This window comes from Labrus mixtus, chromosome 10 (assembly GCF_963584025.1).
Source record: "Labrus mixtus chromosome 10, fLabMix1.1, whole genome shotgun sequence".
In the NCBI taxonomy this organism is placed as follows: Eukaryota; Metazoa; Chordata; class Actinopteri; order Labriformes; family Labridae; genus Labrus; species Labrus mixtus.
In genome coordinates this window covers 9,601,174-9,626,763 of record NC_083621.1, presented here as the reverse complement: position 1 = coordinate 9,626,763, position 25,590 = coordinate 9,601,174, and the positions used below count along the sequence as shown (strand labels likewise).

Genomic DNA, 25,590 nt, shown 5'->3' with positions numbered 1-25,590 from the left:
AGAGATAGGGGTATAATAACAAGAAATCCCATCATCTGTGTTTGAGTAGATGTTTCCCAACATGCACGTCATACCTCCCTAAATACCACCAAAGTTCAAGACTGAGCAATGTATCAAATGAAGAGAGAAAAAACTTCTTATTTGAAGGAATCAGTTTCTTAATGACATCTTGTTTTTTAAAAAACATTTTCCTCAGATACTGAAGGATATTAGCATTTTGTCCATAACTTTAAAAAAGGCTCATTACCATGCAGCACCAACTGTTTCTAATGTCGTAGCAGATTTCTATGATCTCTTCTCTCTGCTTGAGTTTTGCAGATAAACACAGAATTAAAACTGTGAGAGTTGTTGATTCATATCTTGATTCCTGGTATCTCTCACTGCATAATTAGTTTCCCCACTCATGCTTTCCACAAGTTACATGCACTTCTGAAATTTTTGGTGTGGGGTTGATCATTTTGCTTTAAATAAATTGTCAGAAAAAGAGAACTATATGCACAAAAAGTTTTGTCACCACCAAGTAAAGGAAAAAAACTACAGACACGAGGAAAGGAAGAGGACAAGATTGTCTGAAGCATAAAAGATGGATCGGTATCTTTAGAGAACCTTCATTCTTATGTAGCTGAAGTCTGAAGACTGTACAACAAGAGATTTCCCTTTTAACGCAATTTGAAAAAGGACTAAATCCCCTTTTCTGTCATATTGGTTCTCAAAAAGTGAGTTAAGGGTTTAATTCGTTCTAGTTAAGGAGTGGTAACATGAAATATACTTGTTTTATAGAATGGGTAAAATATTTTATAATGGTTCATGTGTTTATTTTGAAGTCAGACAGGGGCCTTACTGTGTAGAGTTTGCATGTTCTCTCGGTGCATGTTCTCCAGCTTCCTCGCATTATAGTCCTAAGACATGCTAGTTAGGTTAATTGGTGACTCTAAATTGCTCGTAGCTGTGAATGTGAGTGTGGCTGCTTGTCTGTCTCTATGCGTCAGCCCTGTGAGTGACTGGTGACCAGTCCATGGTGTACTCTGCATCTCGCCCAATGACAGCTGGGATCAGCTCCACCCCCGTGTGACCCCGAATGGGAAAAACAGTGTCGATAATAGATGGATGGATTGCATCACTCGCTTTTTTTATTCAGCTCATAAAGGTTATTTCTTGTTGCAAAATACAAAACTTAGAGCAAAAAGGCACCATGAGGAAAGATAAAGTATTTCCTATTGCTCTCTATAATGCCATGTGACATGTATGTAGTGACTTGTTTTATCCGTGTCAGGAGAATAAAGATACAGCACAGATCATCTACTCCTCTTTCAGTTTGCAACAGGAATAAAACCTTATTGATTTTTCCATCGATGCACCAATAGGCTACTAAAAGAAATGGTTGAGAGCTTCCACCTGAAAGCTGTTAACCTTGTTTTCATGTTTCATGATCAATCACCACAAACAGAACATTTCTGGAATTGTCCTGTTTTTTCCCACTGGCCTGTAGAGCGAGATGACAGCACATGAGTGACTACAGAGCAGCCTTGTCTTGAGCCTGTTGTCTCCTTTTAATACAGGAGACAGGGGGTCAGGAAGGTTGGTGCTTAATGAGGACCTGTAATAGTACACAAGCAGACCGTAGGACATATGACACTTAATCAGGGCCATGAGGACATGGAAGGACAGGACAAGCCTGGGAGGAACTGACCTTTAGAAACATCAATGGATTCATTTTCACTCAGTCAACAATGTGTCTAAAGCTCTGTCAGAGGAATCCCTGGACTGAAATCTGTCAAACAGAGCTCTGGTCACAATCATTTACGTTTTCTCAATTTTTAATATCTTAAATATTCAAGACTGCCGAGTTGTTTTTGAATGTGTGTGGAAAAAGACACATTTAAACTGTTGATCTTATTTCAACTATCTGTTTACAGCTCTGATGTCTCTCGCACATGCATACAGAAGTAATGTCAAAGTAAATCGCCTGGCGCTGCCTGGGCTCAGGAGAATATGTTGTGAAGGGCACAGAAGTAAGTGAGGAGGAGTGATTAAGGATGTCTTCAGTAAAAGATATGAAGCCATAATGTGAATGTGAAATGATCTGAATTATCTTTGGATTCAGAAATCTTGGTACAAATACACTTTTTTTTTTCAGGTTTAAACTTTTTTATTAGGTCTAAACTTTTATTAGGTTTAAAATCACATTAAAAGAACAAGAGCTGTAGGACAAAACTTTTTCAATATAGCATGTTGTGTTGGCTAATGTTGCGCAGATGGGGGGCTCCAATGGGGTACAAGATCACATTTGTTCCTTTCCCTTAATCTGTTACAATTAACTAATTAATTAATGACCTGCTACTAAATCTAAATGTGTCTCCGGAGTGTAAGTATATCTGTGTGTGTGTGTCTGTGTGTGTGTGTGTGTGTGTGTGTGTGTGTTTATATTGGTATTATTGGTATCACACACACTGTTGTTTGAGAGAGGTTTTTGTGAAAAATGTTTAAAAAAAAACCTGCTAATCCTTATGACTAGTGACTAAAAATACAAGTTTAAGAAAAACGGGCACTGTGGCCTCATACCTTTACAAATTTACAGAAGTGTTTTGTTGTGGACAGTAATGGGTTAAAGTCAGTCCAATGTGTATGAATGTGGCGCCATCCGGTGGCGATACTATTATTATTTATTAGAAATAAATTATTCCTGACAAAAAAAACACTATTTTTTCCATGGAAGTCTCTCAGGTCACTTTTTAACAAGACAAATATTGTTTATTTAGAAGATAAAGGGAATCTTTACAGAAGCAGCTTTCTTTTAGAAACTTTAGAACACAAACTGTCATCGCTGTAAAAATGTGACACTTATTTACGCTCTCATTTGAACAGACAGTGTTAAAGAAAACACAACACAAAGCACTTTCAGGAAAAACTACCAGTTTGTGAGTTTCATTTGATACATATTTCTGAAAGCTTGAACACAGATGTTTAACTGTTGTTAAATATATTTCACATAAATCCAAAAGATTGACATTTAAACCCTCACATAGCTTCTGTCAAAAAAAACAACAACAGCCTTTATTGTTGGTACTGTTATTATAATTGCCCTGCACCTAAGTGACATGTGTCCCTACACTCTTTTAAATGAATAAACCCAGAATGTCAAATGTCAGTCAAACAAGCAGACATAATGTTATCTTATATATTAAGGACTTAGTCAACAATAAAACGGTTTCTTGCCCAACAACAAACATAAAGAGGTACACAGATACTCTCTCATGTGTCTTCATCAATTCATTCACATCAACACACACAAATTATGACACATTTTAGGGTGTAAGTGCAAACTGGATTGCTTGGAGATGAAAGTATCTAATTTATAAACGCAATCATAAATGTCAACTCCTGCATTCACATGCAGTGTTTAATAACTGCTGTCTCATACCTGAGGATCTAATAATGCATCTCATGAATCTAATAAGAAAACATCTGATTGTTTACGTCAAGAGAGGGAGACAAACAGGACTGAATCTTCACCTTTTTGTTGCAGTGTGCACATAATGCATGTGTAACACATGTCCTTTGACCTCGGCTAATCTCGTCCGTTAAATTATTCCTTTTTCTCTTGCCCGCTGGCCTTGCTCTTGTCCCGTGGTACTCTGCCCATGTTATAAAATTCTAAGTTTGGCATCATGTCGGTGAGGTGGGCCATCCGGTTGGACAAGGCAAAGAATGCAGCGATGGCGGCGATGTCCCAAGCATCCTCGCGGTCAAAGCCCACTTCCTCCAAAGACTGGAAATGCTGCTCAGTGATGGTGTCACAGCGACACACAGCCATTGCAAAGTCCAGCATGGCACGCTCCCGAGCTGACAGCTCTGCATTCTCATAGTTTACAACAACCTGGGAGAAGATGGGGGAGGACCATGATTAGAGTGAGTGTCAAATGTATGTGATTTATATTCAATTTATATAAGATCATACCTGATCAGAAAGAGTTGGTTTCTTAGAGTAGATACGATGCAGTGCACTGTGGGACACCACACAGTAAAGACACTTGTTGTGGATACTGGTAGCCACTACAATCAGCTCTCGATCTGCCTTGGTTAATCTGCCTGAAGACATAAAAAATTCACTTTCAATTGTAAAATCACACAACATTAAATAAAAGGTACATAGTATCTGAGGTAGCTGTGGCTTGAACATTATCCTGTTCCTTAAAAAGTTTGTGAGGTTTCATTACAGCTTGCAACTTGTGATCCATCTCTTTCTTTATGTATCTCCCTCTTTCCCTCCAACATGAGGCGACTCTACTTGAGGTGTCTGCCTGGTAAAAGGCAGTGTTTCCTTGTCACTGTTACTTTGCCAAGTGGTGCCAAGTGCTGTGCGCATGGTGGATCAATGTTGGGTCTTTGTACATAATAAAACAAAGACTACGGTTTAGACCTGCTCTCTTTGTAAAGTGTCTTGAGATAACGTTTGCTATGAATTGACGCTATATGAATAAAGACTGATTGATATGAGAATGAAAACTGATTGATCATGATGCACTTGAAAAAGAGGTCTGAGTTCAAAGTTGAACAGGCATCCTGAAAAACAAAATCTCAGTGTGACACATGAGACGATACTTTACTGAGTAGAACACATTTGTTACACATTAGTCTATATTCTGGTCAGTGATTTAGTCAAAAAAGTTCTCAAGCAAAATACGGTTAAAATGCTCACTTAAGTAGAGAGGCTGTGTGAATGTTTTGGATACCATTGTAAGATGGTCTTAGTGTGGGTTCTTTGTTCAGTACACATAGATCTTCATTGTTCGTGTAAATGCTAAAAGATTAAATGTTAAAATAGTCACATTTATGTAACAATAAGCCACATTTTGGTAATCCAATAACCACCAACGGACTGGGCAGAGGGGTTTTCACATAGTTTGGTTTTGCAAAGTCTATAATAGATTAGCTGAAGTAGAGTGAACTATATCCAGGCTGAGGGCAGCTGTGGCTCAGTTGGTAGAGTCGTTGCCTCTCAACCGGAAGGTCAAGGGTTCAATCCCCAGCTGGGTAACGTGTCCTTGGGCAAGACACCTAACCCCAAGTTGCTCCCACTGCTTCGGTGGCAGTGTATGAATGAGATTAGTTACTTCTGATGGATGATACTACATAGCAATCTCTGCCATCAGTGTGTGAAAGGGTATGAATGGGTGGGTGTGACCTGCAGTGTAAAAGCACTTTAGTCGGAAGACTAGAAAAGCGCTATATAAGCTCAAGTCCATTTACCATTACTCTTAATCACTTCTCTGTTAACCTCAGGGTTAACATTTCTCCCTAGTCAGTAAGTCATGGTTTACTGAAGGCTTAACAAAGGCATTAAATATGTTTTCAATCAAACCAAAGCAATGTGCAAGACATGTTTACACCTAATATAATACGTGACATTTCGGTCTAATCTTGTTAGGTTTAGTCTCCACTTGTGCCCAGCATTGTGCTTATGCTGGCCTGAATGAGATGTGTCTATCTTACATCCCTATTCACTGTTCACCTGTTTCTACCCGACTGTATTTACCACAGCTTCAGCTACACTGTCCATGCTGTTTGATCATAGACCAAAACAGATTGAGCTACACACCTGCACCCTGATGAAGCACCTGCACTCTGTCACTACACTCCAACACAGTGGAAGAGCACGGCACTAAACATAATACTCAGCCTACAAAAGGTTGCCATTTACTTTGCAAGGGGCAACCTTGCTATCCAGTCTGATTGTGTCTCGCAGATTAATTTCTGATTGTTTGCTACGCACATGCCGGTAATGCCACTAAAAATAACACAAACACACACCTGTCTCTTTGTTCATGAGTTCATTGTAGTAAGCGAAGAAGGCTCTGAACTCTGCCGGTCTGTGAGAGAGGACTTTGAAGACGTTGGGCAAAAATCCCCCCTGTAAGAAAAGGTTAAGTTTAGTAGATAGCTGAATCAAACTAAGGTTATCAAAAAGAATTCAACCAAGTTTAATGCCTTTTTCTTATTTTTAGTATTATTTTTTCTTTTTTTAAATCTTAATTTAATTATGTTTTCTCTCTTTGTATATTTTCTTTGGATTTTTATCTATTTTTATTTTATTTCATGTTGTATTCTTGTATGTTTAAAAAAAAAAAAAATTACATATAAAAATGTGCCAGGATGAACAAAATTTGTGATGAAATATGACAACTTGTAATGAAGTAAAACAGCCTGCAATAAAGTATTTAAAAAAAAAAGAAAAGTTTAATGCCTCGTGTTAAAATATATCCTTACTTTCGACTCGACTTCTTCCATAAGCTCAACTATATCGTAAGGAAGGTCTTTCATGTAAGGAATCGGATAACGACTGATTTGCTCCGGTGGAGGATCACTAGAGAAATGTTTGATCCCCGCCGCTGCCACTGCTGCTGCTGCCCTACCGCGGGACACGGAGCCCGACCGGAGAGACGCCTGGAGGAGGACGGGAGAGTCATATGGGTCATTAAGAAGCAGAACTTCAAACAAGTCAAAATGATACAAAAAAAAAAAAAGAGAGGATTGGCTATTCAACACAACTTACGAGCTGTGTGAACACAGTGGGACGAAATAACTTCGAGAAGAGGTTACACGCCATGTCAGTCAACCCGAGGAAGTTTTACACTTAGACAAGAAGAAGAAGCTGCTCACAGCGTCTGATGTGGAAACAATAAGAACGTCACTTTAAATCACCTCATTCTTGGTAAATGTTAGCAAGTCATTTAAAGATACTATACCGATATCATCATGTATTTACCATGTAGTCTATCTCTTGTGTTGTCAGGAACTCTCTCTTTGCTTCGAGATGTCAACAGTCTAGTCACACAATCCAATCACAGTGCAGGACCGAGTCACGCCTGCCCTATGTCTCCGCCTTCATGCTCCCGTGTTATTATTCCTCCTCGCCGCTAGGGGGCAGACTTGTGTGTGAAATAGACGGCAGGGTTTCCATGATTAGCCCAATGTTGTTGTTTTTTGCCTTTATTTCATCATACAATAAGGTAAAAGGTTGGAGGTGTATAGGGACGGGTATTTCTGGGGTAAGTGCAAGGGGTCGCTCAAAAAGAACCAAGAATAATACATAACAAATAGGACCCAGAGGGCACCCGTGTGCACCGGAAGTGGTTTCATCTGTTTTATTTTTAACGAGCGGCAGGTTTTTCCTCTCCTTCATTCAGCACAAGGTTTTTTTAATTTTTTAAATAAGTAACCTTATCGGAGAAAGGACCGAACATTTCAACAGAAATGTTTTACCATGTAAGAATTTGTATTTTTCTCCTTGTTTTTGGATGCTTATTACAGTGAATTGATGTTTTGTTTACCAATTTTTTTGCTCAGCATGTTTGCAGCTTGGTTAGCATTGCTAATGAAGCTGAACTAAACTTAAAACAAATCCTCACATCGATAAAGTGTTGTTGCTTTACATTATTACATAAATTCCACAACTTCTTCTCGTCTTTGTATCGGATACTGTGAGGCAGCAAACTTATGTTCAGCTTCATAATTACTTAAAACATTGGTATAGCTGTTTTACTCTTCTCTCATATTTCACCTATTTTATGTTCTCAGATTTCTCTGGAGCATGAAATCTTGCTTCATCCGAGGTATTTTGGTCCTAATCTCCTCAACACCGTGAAGCAGAAGCTTTTTACAGAGGTGGAGGGAACCTGCACTGGGAAGTGAGTGGCTGATATTATTTTTAAAATGGCTTAGACTAGAGGTTGCCATTTGTTTACAAAGTGAACTTGATTTTTAGTGACTTGTGAAATAAGGTTGGATATAAGATTCAGGTGCATTTAAATTAAAATCAATGCAGAGATGTAATTAAACATTGTAAGGGATCACTGATATTTCTCTAATAGAGGATAAACTAAAAAATAATGAATAAGTTAAAAACAAACATTCCTGTTTTAATTTCCCGAAGGGTTATTTCTGTTATTAGAGATCATGTGTTGAGTGATTATAAAAATATGCCTAGGTTTTATTCATTTTGAATTCTTAACACTATACTGTGAGTTTTGACTTGGAGTAAACTATGGTATAAAAATACTCAATATGGCAATAGATCATATTAGAAACTGTGAAGTCATTGGTGTCAACATGCTAAGTTATACATTCTGCAGTCAAAGGTCTGTATTTAAAGGCTTGACCTACACATGTTTTTTATGTATGTATGTATTTGTTAATGTATTTATGTCTCTCCTTTAGGTATGGCTTTGTGATTGCAGTCACCACCATTGACAATATTGGGGCAGGTGTAATTCAGCCAGGGAGAGGGTTTGTCCTCTATCCTGTCAAATACAAGGCCATTGTATTCCGTCCATTTAAAGGGGAGGTAGTGGATGCAGTGGTCACTCAGGTTAACAAGGTGAGAGACATAATATTTAGCTGTTGGCCTATCACCACACTTCCCTGCTGCCCTCTAGTTTATACTACTGTAAATCATTTTATAATGCAGTGATTCCAAAACGTGGGGGCAAACCCCTTGGGGGTGGGGTCTGGAGTTATGATTGGGGGCGTAGCAAGGCTAAATAAACCAATGCACACAGTTCTGCACTTCTATCTAACAGTGGAAAATGTTCAAGATTCAAGATTTTTATTTGTCACCTGCTCATACAGATGTGCAGTGAAATGTAAGGACTGTTCCACAAGGCCATGCAATAAACACTCAAATTACTAATACACATTAATACAGTAAAATAGAATATAATGTAAAAAATAAAAGAATATTATTTGAATGTACAAAATATAGAGTAATGTAAACAGTGTAAAGTGTCAGTGTGTAAAGTGTCCAGTAAAATAGAATATAATGTAAAAATAAAAAAAAAATTATTTGAATGTACAAAATATAAAATATAAAATAATGTAAACAGTGTAAAGTGTCCAGGGTGGCAAAGTGCAATGTGCAGATTGGAATGTGTGGTGTGTGTGCATCATGTAATCACAGTTCTGTTTGTTTAGTTCTGTTTTGTTTTTAACTGAGGAGAGTGGAGTTAACAGTCCGGACAGCCTGAGGAAATTATGTTGTGATGTTGTGCATTAGCTGCCAGGAAAATGTAAGGATAAACGATGAATCAACACAAAGTGACAGAACTGCTTAAACAGAAACAAAACGACTCATATCTGTCCCTGGTTTTACCTGCAGAACGGGGGTTAATGAAGATAGACCACAGTGTGTGATGTGCCTTAAAGTACTAGAATTTAATAGCATGAAGCTGAAAAAGTTAAGACAGGCTTGGAGATGTCATCAGTTTTGAGAAGATCTTTTAAAGCAATGAAGGAAATGAAGTGGCTGTGTGACTCTTGTTAGTTCTTTGTGTCATACTGAAGTTGCAAAAAAGTAAATTTTGCAAGCAATTTTTTAAAATATAGGAATTTGCACAAGGATGAGCCTGATGATGTTTGTGTATGTGGTTGTATATTTATATGTTGATGTTTATAGTGGGCAGCGGGGGCAGAGCTTGAAATAATTTTCATCTTGCAAGGGGGGCAGAAAAGTTTGGAATCACTGATGCATTACTTAGTGACATTTTCTAAACATTGTTATTGTATAAATGATTAAGTTCAGTTATTGAATTTATTATTTGCTTAAACAGAAATGTTCTGTATATTGTATGTTAACAATATGGAAACATTGCCAAGATTATTTTGCTTGTATATTTTATTGACCAATCAAGTCACATGAAATGTTTTACCATAGAAGAGCACATCTTGAAACTTTATAACAGTATTTGTGTTTCCAGTGAACATATTTCAACTTTAATTTATAAATGATAACAAAAAATATCCTTCTTGCCCTTCTAAAGAATATTATTTCACTCTTTATTTCAGGTTGGATTGTTCACAGAAATTGGTCCCATGTCTTGCTTCATCTCTCGCCACGTGAGTCAGCTTCTCATTTTTAGTTGTTCACTGAATCAGTTGACTTTGATATGCTGATTGATTTCAGGTTATCCAATTCTGACGAGAAACTTTGTCTTCACAGTCCATCCCATCAGAGATGGAGTTTGACCCCAACTCTAATCCACCTTGTTATAAGACAGTTGATGAGGTAAGAAGTTCCCTGTGTTTTTTAAACAACCAGCAGCAGATTTATCAAATCATTTTTGTTAAATAATATAAATGTCACATTCACCAAATTGTTCCCTTGCTTAATATTTTTACGACCTAATAGGCAAATGTAAAACGTGTCAAAATCCAGGTTGTATTGGTTACACTGACTGTAGTTTAATTTACTTGTTGGGGAGACACAAATGGTAACATTAGATCTCAAATACTTTGCACTAAGAAGTTCATTTCCCCGTTGTGGGATAAATAAAGGATTATCTTATCTTCATGACTCATACTTAAAGAAGATGCTTACTGCTCTGCTCCTGTTTGAAGTTGTGCGCCTAAGGGATGTTTTCTTTCCCTCTTACAAGGACATTGTCATCCAGCAAGATGACGAGATCCGGTTAAAGATTGTGGGAACAAGAGTGGACAAGAATGATATTGTAAGTATTGCATTGTTGTATTGTATAGTGTTGCACACTCTCATGTGCAAACATTTCCTGTGGTGTTAAGTGATTTTACAGTTCAATAAAAAAGCCTTTGTCTTGTTTTTTTCAGTTTGCCATTGGATCCCTCATGGATGATTATCTGGGTGAGTACCACGCAGACCTTTTTTTTTTTTTTTTTTTTAAAGAAAAACAGGTGGTAGATTTGTTCATTAGGTGGACAGGAATTTATACATATCCTTACATAAATGTATTTGATGTCAAATTTTCTTCAAACTAAGAAAGACCCAGTTTGACACAGATGTTTTTCTCTAGTGCATTGATTTAGTTATTATGTTCTCATTTTCTGTTGTGTGACCTTAATTATAAAAATGTCTTATTTCTGTGTTGTGATGATAGTAACACTTGTGTCCTGTACTCTATTTCCAGGTCTTGTGAGCTGATTTGCCACAGAAGGAGCACATTTTACATAGAACTGTATATCTACTAGCTGAGTTATTTTTTTTTGTTAAATTTAATATCTTTCTCTCTGATTGGCATGGCAGGTAGAAGCCCAATTACTTCATCACTTGACTTACACACTGTACAGCAGACATTTGTAGGTTTTATGTTTTTGACCTGGCATGGAAAAATGTGAAGCCAGCAGAATGTGTGGCTGAATTAAAAGCAAAGATAGTATAGCCCACATTTTTTTTTTGCTAAAGTTTCTTTAATTTCCAACCTATTTCCATTCCAACTATGGTGTTTTTTTGTCATTTTTGTAGGTGAGCTATGTAATAAAACATTTGTATTTGTTCATATAGCTTTGTCTCTCTTCTGTGTTTTAAATATTCTTTGTCAGATTATTTATGTTTATATGCAGAGACTTGATCCGTAGCTGAAAGTGCACGCTTTTTATTTAATGTTCACATAAGAAAGTCAGTTCCTAGGTCTTTAAATGGGACACATCATCACCATGTTGGCAACAGACTGACCGGAGGCAAAACGTGAACGCCAATATTTAAAGTGGGCGCACGGCATGACGTGGCCGTAAATACGTCACTGCAACGCGCCCTCGTTCTTTCTTTCTCTCGTCCTGAAGATGGCGGCAGGGGTGAGTAAGATGGAGTGGGGACTAATGGCGAAGCTTTCTCACACATTTCAGGGCTCAATCCATTGTAAATCGGAGCCATCTGGGTTGTTGTTTAATATTTTAACCGATTTGCAATACATTCGACCTGTTAGGTAGACGATGCGGGGTTTATTTACCGATATTTTCATTCAGTGTCGATTCTTAGGACAGCTATCGCTTTCATGACGTTGCATTCAGGCTGAATGACGCGCCTACTCTGGCCCAGCCGTGTGCCACGTTACCTTCTCCTTTTCACAAGCTCTGAAAACTTAATGTTAATTGAAAACCTGACTTTGCTTAACTAGGTGGTTTAGTTTATGTAGTCCCGAGGAAACCTTATGTTTAAGTAAGCCTAGCTCCAAGTTAACGTGTAAGAAGGCTGTCGTGAAATATTGCCGGTAGTTTGGCTTGGCACTAGTCGGCGTCGGAACCGAGCTGAAAACCACGTGAATGTTATAATATAATTATATTTTCTCACTCAGCGTTGTCAATCGACGTCCAATTAATCTTAGTAACTTGCAGTTTTCTTTAAAAGACTGGCTTGTCTGTTTTTACTTTGTGTTGTATGATTCAGCATCTTGTTAGGACCAGCATCATTACGTTGTGAGAACATAATTGGACCTAGTTTTTTTTAAATTTATATTTAGTATTCTGCTCAACAAACCAAATAATAACTTGTCTTCGATAGATTAACATTTTTTTATTAAGAGAAAGAACGAGCTGTAAGGTTAAATGATTAATTTGACCTGTCCTGTGATGTTGCATTGAGAACAGCCATGACTATGCCTCTAGCTGAAAGGCGAGCCAAATTGTGATACTTACATTTTTAAATTAAATGTGAGAAATGTTTTTGGATTGCTAAATAATTCCAGATTTTGTTCCTCTCCTCAGACTCTGTACACGTACCCGGAGAACTGGCGGGCCTTCAAGGCCCAGATTGCAGCCCAGTACAGTGGTGCTCGCCTGAAATTGGCCAGCAGTTCCCCTGCCTTCACCTTTGGGCAGACGAACCGTACTCCAGCCTTCCTCAATAACTTCCCTCTTGGCAAGGTCAGTTCAAGTGGTTTTGTTGTTTGCATGGGTGCTCTAGGCATGCTTTGCTTAAAGGGCCTTCAAGCACATGAAACAATTAAATGCACATAAGTGGCCTTAATTTTCTTTTAGAAGTTTTACGATGCCCCTTTTGTGTAATATATCTCATCCTGCACTTAACTCTTTGATATCTTGAATTAAAATGGGTCAAATATTTGTATTCTGCTGTTTTTAGGTACCCGCCTACCAGGGTGATGACGGCTTCTGTCTGTTTGAGAGTAATGCCATTGCTCACTACTGTAAGTCTTTCAATAGTTCCCTTTCATAGCTTGCAAACAACACATTTTAATTTTCAAACTTTTTTTTTTTTAAAGGATAATTTACCGAAAGCAAGAATTACCATGAAGTTTGGTTTTTCCATGTACTTTTGGTGCTTCCCCTAGAATGAAGGATTCCTCACTGGAACTAGCAAACTATTATTAAATTGATAGTTTGTGTTGACATAATTGATATTGATTATTAAATCACAATGACTGATTTGCAGTGATTTATGCAAGTCATTTTGGAGGAAGATGGTTCCTTTTCTTTTAAGTGTGTCTGTAGGCCAAACCTGTGCACCAGTTTAAGCAGTGCACGAGTCTCTGCACAGCAAGATTGAATACACCCTTTATTGTATTTTCCTGATAGATGAGTTTGTTCTAAATGTCTTGCTCTGTTTGTAGCTTGCTGTCAGCCTCTCTAACTTGTTTGCACTTTAATCAACGTTTCCCTACATTTGCATTAAGGATAAAAAATAGTACTGACATTGCAAAACCAATAACGACTGACTGTGTATGAAAAGACCAAAGATTTATTTTCTTTCCACTGTTGATCTACAGTGAGCAATGAAGTCCTGCGTGGTGCTACACCCCAGGCCGCAGCCCAGGTGCTCCAATGGGTGAGCTTCGCGGACTCAGAGATCATCCCTCCAGCTAGTGCGTGGGTTTTCCCCACTCTGGGAATAATGCAGTTCAACAAGCAGGTAAGCAGCTCAATATTTCACTGATACCTGAAATTAAATAACAATTTAATAGATTTGGTGAAAAGTGGTTGCCAGCTTTTGTTGGCTGGATTACAGCACTGTCACTTGGCACCTGGTCATGTACTGGTAGCTGTTTATATTTTCTGTAATCCTCCATAGTCATTCATCTGTCTTAGTCTTTTCAGGCCACAGAGCAGGCATCAAAAGTGCATGATTTTGAATTTATGGCAACAAAAACATTTAATCGTTCAAAGTGAAATATATTTAGTCAGCAGACAATGTTTTGGGTGGTAATAGTCCTGCACACTAATCATGAAATCTCCATCTTGGAAAAGGAAACAGGTGGTCCCCTGTCACTGGGCAAGGCAGTGTCTAATCATGGCGCGCAGTCTTAATCTGACGGGGGCAGAGAAACTTGAGACCATGTTCATCCCAGTCATCTCTGTTTCAGTGAGAAAAAGGCTGGTTCATGCTATGGGCACAACCCAGAAACAGAATTGTGTTTTATGGATTAGGTTGTAAAATGTTTTTGCAATGCTTTAGTTTAGCACTTTCTTACGCCTAGAAGTTGATCCTGAAGATTATGTTGTCAGGCAGTCAACAACCACCCCTGCCTTAATTTTCATATTAGAAAACAGGTGGTGTCCCATGTACCAAAAAATATTAACCCAAGCAAGAAGCTTTCAAATCATGTCTTCCTGACACTGGCCTAATTTCTACACTTATTTTCTCTCCACCCTTAATGTAACTTACAGCCAGCAGAATTATGTGACCTGATGTGTCTTCATTTTTCTTTGTAGCGCATCTGTCATGGACGAGTTTGTGTAATCCTCCATTGTCATTCTTCTGTCTTGCTCTTTTCAGGCCACAGAGCAGGCCAAAGAAGATGTGAAGAAGGTCCTCACAGTGCTGAACCAGCACCTAAACACCCGCACCTTCCTGGTAGGGGAGAGGATCAGCCTTGCTGACATCACTGTGGCCTGCTCCATGCTCTGGCTCTACAAACAGGTGGGACTTACACAGAACAGATGACAGAAGTTCAATGCCACATGCTGATAATTCATTCTTAACATTTCCCAGTGAAAAATCTGATCTGTGACATTTGAGTCAAGATGCTCTCTGTATAGTGCTAATGCCTTTCTGCTTGCTTTTAGGTCCTTGAGCCTTCTTTCCGTCAGCCTTTCCCCAACGTGACTCGCTGGTTCCTCACCTGTGTCAACCAGCCGCAGTTCAAGGCTGTCCTGGGAGATGTCAAAATATGTGAAAAGATGGCCCAGTTTGATGGTGAGTTACAAAGCCATAAGATCAGAACACACAAATTAAAGTTTGGGAACCACTGTGTTATAGAGAAGTGAATCTGTACAAGATACGTTTTAGTTAGTGTCCTACAGTAGTGTAATATCACATGGCACACATGTCTGTTCACTACTTCAAAATCTAAGCTACTCCATCAAATAAAAAAAAAAAACAACCTCTGCTTAGTTTTTATGTTGAGCTGCAGTGTTGCTAGTCAGAATTCCCACTTTATTTGACAAAGTTAATCAAGTTAGCCCTGTAATGCAAAGAGTGAACAACGTTTATGAATGACTGATTTGGGCGTTTGCTCCTCTGTAGTTATGTCAGACCAAACTGTTAAAGTTTCTGTGAGAGTTAAAATGTTTGTTTAACCAGTAGTTTTCATCTTCTCATGTTAGTAGATGGTCCCCTGTCTTGGGCAAGGCAGTGTCCAATCATGGCACGCAGTCTTAATCTGACGGGGGCAGAGAAACTTGAGACCATGTTCATCCCAGTCATCTCTGTTTGTGAGAAAAAGGCTGGTTCATGCTATGGGCACAAATGAAGACTGTTGTTCAAGATTGTTAATTTGATAAGTCTGTTGAACACTGGCCGGCCAAGATTGATACTTTTTTGTTCTGTGTTGCTTAGGAATTCCACAGTTTGTTTTGGGAAGGCTTTGTTGCATATGGAAGTCTATGACTAACAATTACATTTTCTAAGTTGTTTTCTGACAAGGGAAGATTGTTGTAGTTTCAGGCCATTGGTCAACATTTTTCTTTCCCAGCAGAAATTGCTATAACACTCAGCTCCAGACTACTACTATGTGGCTAAGGCTGAACGTACGAAGATGACTACAAATGTATGATTTATATTATATACCCAATTACTTTAAGGGACACAGAATTCCCTCATTAACAACTTGTTGCTTTTTATATTTTGTAAACAATGTCAAGAGTCAAAGCCAGAGTGGCTCTAGAGTGTGCTAACTCAAAGTGAAATAATGGAACATTTAACTGAAAACATGTTTTCCTGTTTTGCTCTGTTTATCCAGCCAAGAAGTTTTCCGAGATGCAGCCCAAGAAAGAGGCCCCTGCAAAAAAAGAGAAGGGAGCAAAAGAGGCAGCCAAGCCCCAGGAGAAGAAGGAAAAGAAGAAGGAAGAGAAGAAGCCAGCCCCCCAAGAGGATATGGACGACTGTGATGCTGCTTTGGCCGCAGAGCCCAAAACAAAGGACCCCTATGCACATCTGCCAAAGAGGTAGAAGATCTTAAAGCTTTCGTGCGTGTTTGTCTGGGCATACACATATTACATATTTAGATAACAATAACATAATAAGCAGTGACCAATCACGCGCTGTAGCAATATTAAATCCTTGTCAGTGAAAGATGTTTAGTAAGCAGGCAATGTAATGGCTGGTAAGAGGCCTGTACACTAATCATGAAATCTCCATCTTGGAAAAGGAAACAGGTGGTCCCCTGTCACTGGGCAAGGCAGTGTCTAATCATGGCGCGCAGTCTTAATCTGACGGGGGCAGAGAAACTTGAGACCATGTTCATCCCAGTCATCTCTGTTTCAGTGAGAAGAAGGCTGGTTCATGCTATGGGCACAACCCAGAAACAGAATTGTGTTTTATGGATTAGGTTGTAAAATGTTTTTGCAATGCTTTAGTTTAGCACTTTCTTGCGCCTATAAGATGATCCTGAAGATTATGTTGTCAGGCAGTCAACTACCACCCCTGCCTTAATTTTCATATTAGAAAACAGGTGGTGTCCCATGTACCAAAAAATATTAACCCAAGCAAGAATGTTTCAAATCATGTCTTCCTGACACTGGCCTAATTTCTACAATTCTTTTTTAATGTAACCTACAGCCAGCAGAATTATTTGACCTGGTTGTGTCTCCATTTCTCTTTGTAGCACATTTGTCATGGACGAGTTTAAGAGAAAGTATTCCAACGAGGACACACTGAAAGTAGCCATTCCCCACTTCTGGGAGCAGTTTGACCGTGAGGGGTTCTCCATCTGGCACTGCCAGTACAAATACCCCGAGGAGCTCACCCAAAGCTTCAAGAGCTGCAACCTTATCACAGGTAAGACTTGCGGTTATACCACGCCCAATGTACAGAGGCTGATGCACAGCTGTGGGTTCGAATCTGACCTTGGCCCGTTGCGTGTCATAGATGGTCGCCATCATGGGGAACACCCAGAAAATATTGCATCTGTTTTGCGCTGAGGAGAAAAAGTACTACAGCAGTGTTTCTCCTACCATTATATAGGGGAGTGATCCGGCCCCCCCCCCCCCCCCCTTGATGGTCAAGTTAATTTTATTTTCAATATAGCGCCAGATCACAACAGAAGTCATAAGCATACCTTTCCTATAGAACAGGTCTATACCTCGTTCTTTTATTAAACAAACTAAATAGCCTTATGTTAGTTATCTTATTTACCCAACGTAATTTCTGTTTCTACATGGTCACGTGTTTACAATTCTCCTCCGCGGTCTGTGTCGTGCACGGCGGAGTTCGCCCTGATGCACACACAGTCACTTGCGCGAGCACACTCACCTGTGGAGGCCTGGGTGTGTGTGGTTGTGTGTCACGGACGCACACTCAATAATAAAAAGCCCGTAAGAAGCATCAGAAAATAAAGTAGCTGGCTTAGTGGACTTCGGACTTTTCGGGGCATGTCTCTCTGCCGTTACTCAGGGGATGCGTTGTTAGCATGCTGCATTCAGGGGTGCTCAGAAACAGGAGTTGCAGGAACAAAAACTAAGCTGGACAGACTGTTAAAAGTTGAAATAATTAAGGGTTTATATTGACTGCTGTAATTAAAAGAAACACATGAACACCATGATTCCTTTAAGTATCTGTGGCGCTGTCTGACTCCTCCCCCCCCCCCCCCAGAGCTCTAAACCTAGGGGAAACACTGCTACAGATATACTGAATAATTAAAATCTAGTTTATCAGGATATAATTTAAATTGTAGATGGAGCACTGAGGGAATGCTACTTTCAAATCATGCTAGTTTTTGGAAATTACCAACCCTGCCTTTAATGTAGGACATGCCAGCTTGTAAGTGTTAAAATTTGCATTTAATTGAGTTTTGGTAGCTTGGGGAAAGGATTCTTTCCCCCCCATGGGATGCCTAATCCCCAGCGCTGACACAACGCTGACTGTATGCATCCCTAACTTTTCTCCTCCCAGCATTTCCTGTCTCTCTTCAGCTGTCTTATCCAGTGAAGACAGAAATGGCTGAAAAGATAACTTAAAAATTTAAAAAACTCAGCAGCCTCTTCACCAAACCACTTGGTCTGTATTGAATAATCTAAAGAACCACCAGTTAGCTTTTTGGTCCCCTGTCACTGGGCAAGGCAGTGTCCAATCATGGCACGCAGTCTTAATCTGACGGGGGCAGAGAAACTTGAGACCATGTTCATCCCAGTCATCTCTGTTTGTGAGAAAAAGGCTGGTTCATGCTATGGGCACAGTAGAGACCAGAGTTAAAGTACCATTATTTTGGACCATGAGATAACTACTTTGATGATGTTTTGTTTGTAAATATTTTCTTCAAAGGCAGACTTGGAGTTGCTGTTGATAATCAAGATGAAGTCCAGTTAATACAGTTCTCAAAAAACACTATGGTGGCAACATGCAATAAAAAAAAAAGTAAAGTCTTTTATGCCTTTCACTGAGAGAGAGGACAGTGGATTTAGTTTGAAATCAGGTAGAGAGTTGGAAATGACATGCGAAGGAGCCACAGGTCAGATTAGAAGCTGGTCAGCCTGCTTCGAGGGCTTCAGCCTCTGTATATGGGGTGTGTGAACCAACCACTAAGACACTGGCACCCCCAGTTTCCTTGTATATCAATAATGTACTCAGCCCATCTCAACCCTGTTATGTCATACACAGGTATGTTCCAGCGCCTGGACAAACTCAGAAAGACCGCCTTCGCCAGTGTCATATTGTTTGGCACCAACAACGACAGTAGCATCTCTGGCATCTGGGTCTTCAGGGGTCAGGACCTGGCCTTCCCTGTGAGTATCCATATAGGAAGACGCTTTCTACAGTGCCCTGATTTAAAAACCTCCGGGCTGAAGTCATTTATTTATATACTAACTGTGAAATTGTAAGGCTGAAAGTAAGTGTTGTCCCGTCAGTCAAAATGTTTCTCTGGAAAAATGTTCCTTGTCTTTAGCGCAGAGGATGGTCCCCTGTCACTGGGCAAGGCAGTGTCCAATCATGGCACGCAGTCTTAATCTGACGGGGGCAGAGAAACTTGAGACCATGTTCATCCCAGTCATCTCTGTTTGTGAGAAAAAGGCTGGTTCATGCTATGGGCACAAACCATTCAGAAAATGCTTTGACACCACATGTGAACACGGGATTATGCGTGATCACAAAATGAAACTCCCATTTTCCAGCAGAAACATAATATGGCTGTGATGCCTCTTATAAATTCATATACTTTGCTTTTTCAAGTTCCAGCTAAATCAGATTGAGGACATGGCTGCAATGGAGGCTTTAACCAGCCTCAATAATAAACTACAATTCTTAAAACTTCACTTTTTTTTCTGTTTGAGTGAATCAAAGAGCAGCAGTATTTTAATAGTTGAAACATTTCCCTTAAAGTAGCCCATCAAATACTGTAAGCCTTTAAAATATCAGGGGTCATTTCACAATGGTGGTGGTTGAAATTAAGTAGCTTTTAAAAAAAAAAGAAGTGAATTTTCCAATCCTGACTTGTTATCTTGAATAAAAGTTTCTATTCAACAAACCAGCACCCCACATGGTTCCATTTCAAACTGTCTGCCCCTGTTTTCTTTGGATGGGTTTATTTTGCCATGTGGGAGAAAAGCTATTGAGTAGTGCTGGCAGCTCCGTTAGTTTTCCTATCATGCTTTGAGCACCAATTCATATGGTTGTGATGGACAATGAAAGGAGGCTAATTTTGGTTGACATCTCAATAAAATGTGAGCTGCCACGCCCACATTGTCCTGAGTAAGGGTCTAAGCTACTATAATAAGCTCTTGTAGGAGAAGGTTTTCTAATAGTTGTGAATGTTTATTTTCACTCCCAATTTTTTTTTACAGATGCTAAATGATGTGTTAAATTTTTACATGATATATTTTATCGACAAGTAATTTCAAGTTTTAACCAAGTTGTGGAAATGTACTTGCTTTCAAGTAAATCATTGTTTTCAATTCCCTTCCAGCTGTCTCCTGACTGGCAAATCGACTACGAGTCATATGACTGGCGCAAGCTGGAGCCAGACAGTGACGAGTGCAAGACCATGGTGAAGGAGTACTTCGCCTGGGAGGGAGACTTCAAGCATGTGGGCAAACCTTTCAACCAGGGCAAGGTCTTCAAATGAGGAGACACTGGGAACAATGTCAGCGCAAGCACCCTGCGCCTCTGCTTTCCAGCACTTAAACTTACGGACTTTCAGCCACCACGTGCTTACCTTACTGCAACAATGACTCAGAATGACAGTGTTTGAAGACAACATTTTGTCTCAGTGGCCCCAACCTGTTTTTTTTTGTTTGACCTGCGAAATAAAGCATTTTCCACAATGCCATCTATGGGATTCAATGTCTGTGTTGAGCTTTGTCATGAATAGTAAACCATATACAATTTATTTTAATTTAAATTATTATGCAATCCAAAAAGCCAAATGAAATGTTAAAGGTGGAAACGTAAAATTTGGTGCCACACAAGGATCAATACACAGAATGGCAGAGCAGTGAAAACTGAATTGGAAGTCTGTGTGGACCTCCAGTAAATATTTGAAATAAAAACCTTGCCACAACTATGTAGACCGTTAACACTCTTTACCTACAGTTCTAGTGTACAACTGTACACACTTTTAACTGCGTCACATTTCCAACCACACCCAACGATGATGCTGGGTGTGGTTGGAAATGTGACGCAGTTAAAATGATCAGTAAGATCAGTCACAGCAGCATCAGGTGCTCGTGCTGTTGATGCTGTGAATGTGTTCTTGAAGTAAATGTTCAACTTCATGTTTATGGAAACCCAGGGTATCCTTAGTGGAGTACTCGGCTAGTGGGGAAAAGTAACCAGCTAGGGTGGTCTGCCTCCTCCCCATTATAACCCTTGAATTTGAGTCATTAACTAGACATGAACCAAATGTGATAAATGTCATCAAAATATGATTAGTTTTGTGTTTATGTACAGAAGATTTTGAATTTCAAGTTGATACAGATGAAACTAATTCCTTTCATTACACTCCACAGACTAATAACCTTTGAATCTCTATCAACTACCTGTCTTGCTCTCCCTCCCGGCCTCTGTGACAGGTTTGATGGTAGCCTACTGGTGTTTCCCTGTTTTAAGACTTTATCAGTATTTAATATTGTATAATACACCCAGGGATCTTTCTCATGATTGTATGGATTGAAGCGGAGGCGAGTGCCTCTAAAATGATCAGGGAAAGCAAGTTGCAACTTGTCAAACTATTTTGTTGGGTCAAAAGGAAAAAGTAGCCAGCTGTAATTCAGACTCTAAAGAGCTGTTCGGCATGTGTACAGCCCTTGGATACACTTAGCATATAAAGGAGAGAAGCAGCCATTAAACACGGTTACTTCTAAACTATCGCAGTATTTTCTGCTTAGGTTGCAAAGCTCCTGCTGCCCTGCAGGGGGCATCCAAAGACCTGGCATTTAAACACTGTTGAGTCTTGCTGAATGGAGCGCTTCTAACAGGGCGAGTAAATGACTGGGCTGAGCTCTGCGGTTTGCTCAGTCTAACACAAGAATGTTGTCTGCTTTTAACTATGGGTTTTTTGTTTTGATGTCGTTTGTGCTTCCCCGAGGGAAAGAAGCCTGAAAGGAATCTTTATAAAGAACTCAAATGCCCCGTTAAATGTCATCTAAGGCCAAGGGGTTATTAACTAAACTATGTTCTTCTAAGATTCAATAAGTTAGACACAGTTAAACATTGTCATAATCAAACCAAAAACATGTCTATTAGATCTTCTTACATGTTAACTTTATGTTTTAAAAGTCCGCTCTGAAATGACAAAGAAAAGAAAACTTTCTACAGACACAATCATTGAAAGAATGCTGCTATGACTTCATCTTCCTGAAGTTAATTCACTTCTAAAAGAAACATATTCGATCACACATTAAACTTTGTATTCATGCTTCAATGGCAGATCAAATTACCTTGTTTGTCCTGACCACACCCAGATTAAAGGCAGACATGGCATTTGTCAGTACTTACTTCTGCAAGTAGGCTTTACTGAAAGAAGAAATGATTTCTAATAAGAGGAATAGATCATAAATGGTGACACTTATTTTCCTACTCATTCCTCCTTTATGCGTCAGACTTGATGCTCAATTTTACATTCAGAACTTTCTTTAGTTTGGCATGTTTATCTTCAATACCTAAATAAACTGTGATGACAAAGTCTTAGCTTTAATCGGACACACCCAACTGTATGAAAGTTTTCACAGCACTCCATTGGTTGTTGACTGTTCCCACACCTGCAGCCTGGCTTAGTCTTTAATTTCTGCTGTAACTGATTTCTTTGTTCACTGCCTCGTTGCTTTTTCTTTGCACAGTAGCTGCAGGTAAAATAGGACACCTGGGCCAGCCCATATTATGAGTTCAGTTTAGGTCAATTTGTAGTATCTTCTTTGAAAGTTTAAAGTAATGCATTTAGCACATCAGCACATTTAGCATTTACTTTAAACATGCAATAAGTTCATTAAAAGTTAGGAAGGTCTTGGGTGGATCTCTTTTCCTCTCTGACACACACACACACTCACTCACACTCGAGGGATGCACGAGCAACAAGTCAGATGCTGGAGTGAGTCAGACGTGTCATTTTTTCCAACTTACTAAGCATGATTACAGCTCATTTTTGCCACAACCATCTCTCACCATATTGTTAAAGTGAGGGAGGCCATTTTAGTTTTTGCTCTGTGGTCTCATGGAAATCAGAAAATGGAAATGTTCCCACAACAGCGAAGTCCTTGAACACATGACTCACCCATCCTGTGGATCGTGGTGGAAGAGGGTTGTAACTTGAGCAAATAATTTCACCCACTGCGTCGCAGCAATTACAACGCTGCTGATGGCTAACCCTTCGATTGCTGAGGGAGTGGTGTTACAATTGCCTTTCAACATGTCAGCGAATATGAAATTTAAGTTTGGAGGAACAGTTTTTCAACTCTTGAGGCAAGCTTTTAAATGGTGGTTGCGATATGAGTATCCCACAGTTTCCTGATTATTATTTTCATGTGTAGTGTTTAGTAACTTCAGAGTTAAATAGTTAAACTAAAGCAGTCCACAAGAACAATACGTAATCTTGTGCCAACAGCAACATTTTCTCTTCCAGCCCTGCCAGTCTTGCTTCCCGCCTGGTCTTTATTTCTTGGCCACACACTCTTCTTCCTTTCACTTCCTCTTTTCCCCCCCTGTCCTTGCTCTCTGGACTTTTTTTTGATGTCCTCTTGCACGGGAGGGAGGGAGGGGAGGGAGGAATAGGGCTTCTTCTTTAAAACAGTTGCAGCAGAGAGGAGCGCTAGGAAGGGAGGGAAAGCAAGAGCCTGTATTGTTTCACAACACAGGGTCCCTGTGTGGCTGTCAGCCCCCCTGCAGGAGCTTAAGGCATGGTATGCATGTGCTGAGCATCTGGTAGTGCAGGACACTCACATCTGGAAAAGAGTGTGGCGGTCTGTAGGTTGGTGGGGGGCTTGGAACAGCGAGGTGAAGGGCTAACACACTTAAATCCAACACAGTTTTCTCTACAAAACCTCTTACAGACTCCATTGCTATACAGAAAGTCCCCTTCTATGGGTTTGGCATTTTTGGTGACTAGATGACAGACTGACTCGAAAGACAGTTATAATTAGCAGGAGAATGTGCCGATTTTTTTTTAGGCAGGAGCTGCGGCCACAAAGTCCTTAAATAGACATTTTCTTGTGCTTTCGACATGTTTACGGCTCTGCTGCAGAGTCTGTGCTTAATGGCTGATACAACAGTGGGCAAGTCTTGTCAGCGGGTCGTAGGGGCGTCTCTAGGCTGCTAGAAACAACGCTCAGACACCACACATAGACAGTCCCACCCGCACACAAGTTTTATTGAGTTTCCTTAGGATCAAGTCTGGGAATGGACTTGTTGTCCCACTAACACACACTAAAACTTCAAAACGGAAACGGGATCCTGAGCCAGCCCTTGAGGGCTACTTCACCTTAAGCGTCCCCTTTTCGCATTTGAGCTGCAGCCAAGACTTGCTAAACTTAACCGTAGCTCAAGAAAAAGCAAGAAAGGGCTCATAGAAGTCAAGTAAGGACTCAGGTGAGGACTCACACATGTAAAACAGAGGAGCTATGAAAATGGTGGTACAAAGCAATATCTGCATACATCCTGGTAAATCTGTTTCTATTAAACAAGAACGGTGACCTTCAGATCGTGACCTCTGTCCCGCAGTGAGGGGTGTTTCTTCCCATTTGTGCACTTAAAAGGGCGTGAGCCGAACATTTCTCTGCCGTAGGCTGCTAAGACACAACATGATGATTTAGTACAGAAATGGAACGAGTGAGGTCACAGGTCAGTCTTCTGAGGGGAAATAGCTGAAGAAGGCAGGACGGGACACGATGATATGATATAGCAACAGAGCAGGCACGGCTGAATAACAATGTCTGCAAGTATAGCATGTGTATGTTGAACCCTCTTTGTTTGGAGGAGTGACGATTGAATTAGTCATTTCTCTGTACATTTGTGTTGCCCTGCAACAGAGTTTGCCCTTGTGAGTAAGGAGAGGAAAGTGCGTGACACAAAGGAAGAGAGGAGAGGTACAGCGGAGGGAAAACAGACAGCCCCTGCACTTATGGACAAGAAACCCCAGTGTTGCCTCTGGCTCATGTTACCAGAATCTGGAGGTGGGGCAAGAGGCGTGATGTTGTCAAACTGAAGCAAAAATATAAAACATATCGCCATGACTACCAAGTGGACAAAATATTGATCACTGTTATGGATTCAAACAAACCTAAGTAAATTTAGTTTAAAATATATATCATGTATTTTTTTTAAATACAATAGGTTTAGGTAATTCCCTTTTTTCAAATTGGTGAACAACTTGTCATTGTGAATTGAAATTATATCTTTTAAAAGTTCATCATTATAGCTTTATAATCACCTTGTGGTTGGTTGTTTGCTGAACCTTCAATTTTCAAAAGTGTCTGAGCTATTCATTATCTTCTCTTGAAACACACTTGAAGCTGCCCCACGTTGTAAGTAGGTACTTTGCAGGTATGATAACTGAAATCAGCACAGGTAAGACATTATTTCAGCTCTCTCTAAAACCTTTAATAGACCACTCTCATTGCAGTATTTACCTGGTTGAGCTCCCTGAATAATAAAAAAATAAAGGTTACTCAACCCTGCATGTGAATGAACAGTCTTCATGTATTGACTTGCTTGTAGTTCATAGTTCACATTTCACTCCAATAGAAAGCATTGCAATGTCTGTACGTCTAACAGCTATGACAGGAATGTGCAGCTCGGTAAGGTTACTTAAGCGCAACAGATGGGTGGTGCCGAGCCGTAGGGAGGAGAAACTCTTGCAAAATTCCTTATCACAGATTTGGATCAATAATTAAAAACAGTGAACAGTTAGT

The 25,590-nt window shown here is 39.7% G+C and overlaps 3 protein-coding genes across 3 annotated transcripts; 2 read left to right on the top strand and 1 right to left on the bottom strand.

The window, feature by feature from the left end:
• Window positions 1–2,725: 2,725 nt before the first annotated feature.
• Window positions 2,726–6,878, bottom strand: si:ch211-175m2.5 (uncharacterized protein LOC568697 homolog). The gene is made up of 6 exons (XM_061047990.1): window positions 6,767–6,878; window positions 6,554–6,665; window positions 6,268–6,444; window positions 5,812–5,911; window positions 3,959–4,089; window positions 2,726–3,877 (listed from the first exon to the last, which is right to left on the bottom strand). The coding sequence occupies exons 2-6, from the start codon at window positions 6,605–6,607 to the stop codon at window positions 3,587–3,589; spliced, it is 753 nt and encodes a 250-aa protein (XP_060903973.1). The 5' UTR covers window positions 6,608–6,665; window positions 6,767–6,878; the 3' UTR covers window positions 2,726–3,586.
• A 177-nt stretch (window positions 6,879–7,055) lies between these two features.
• On the top strand, window positions 7,056–11,305 carry polr2g (RNA polymerase II subunit G). Its single transcript, XM_061047991.1, has 8 exons — window positions 7,056–7,266; window positions 7,579–7,688; window positions 8,218–8,377; window positions 9,841–9,891; window positions 9,995–10,060; window positions 10,431–10,502; window positions 10,618–10,651; window positions 10,935–11,305. The coding sequence occupies exons 1-8, from the start codon at window positions 7,255–7,257 to the stop codon at window positions 10,946–10,948; spliced, it is 519 nt and encodes a 172-aa protein (XP_060903974.1). The 5' UTR covers window positions 7,056–7,254; the 3' UTR covers window positions 10,949–11,305.
• Window positions 11,306–11,491: 186 nt separating this feature from the next.
• On the top strand, window positions 11,492–20,519 carry eef1g (eukaryotic translation elongation factor 1 gamma). Its single transcript, XM_061047989.1, has 10 exons — window positions 11,492–11,598; window positions 12,508–12,666; window positions 12,884–12,947; window positions 13,527–13,669; window positions 14,534–14,677; window positions 14,824–14,953; window positions 15,999–16,203; window positions 16,863–17,035; window positions 18,854–18,978; window positions 20,157–20,519. Exons 1-10 carry the CDS (start codon window positions 11,587–11,589, stop codon window positions 20,313–20,315), a joined length of 1,314 nt encoding a protein of 437 aa, XP_060903972.1. The 5' UTR covers window positions 11,492–11,586; the 3' UTR covers window positions 20,316–20,519.
• The last annotated feature ends 5,071 nt before the right edge of the window (window positions 20,520–25,590 follow it).

Bases quoted from the DNA above. Each gene is read 5' to 3' on its own strand.
- polr2g (XM_061047991.1), top strand. The intron at 8,378-9,840 runs GTGAGAGACATA...TCTTTATTTCAG, and splicing joins TGGTCACTCAGGTTAACAAG to GTTGGATTGTTCACAGAAAT. The intron at 10,061-10,430 runs GTAAGAAGTTCC...CCCTCTTACAAG, and splicing joins GTTATAAGACAGTTGATGAG to GACATTGTCATCCAGCAAGA.
- si:ch211-175m2.5 (XM_061047990.1), bottom strand. From the start codon at position 6,607: ATGGCGTGTAACCTCTTCTCGAAGTTATTTCGTCCCACTGTGTTCACA. The intron at 6,445-6,553 runs GTAAGTTGTGTT...GTCCTCCTCCAG, and splicing joins CCACTGTGTTCACACAGCTC to GCGTCTCTCCGGTCGGGCTC. The intron at 5,912-6,267 runs GTAAGGATATAT...CTTTTCTTACAG, and splicing joins TGGAAGAAGTCGAGTCGAAA to GGGGGATTTTTGCCCAACGT.
- eef1g (XM_061047989.1), top strand. The intron at 17,036-18,853 runs GTAAGACTTGCG...TGTCATACACAG, and splicing joins GAGCTGCAACCTTATCACAG to GTATGTTCCAGCGCCTGGAC. The intron at 18,979-20,156 runs GTGAGTATCCAT...ATTCCCTTCCAG, and splicing joins GTCAGGACCTGGCCTTCCCT to CTGTCTCCTGACTGGCAAAT.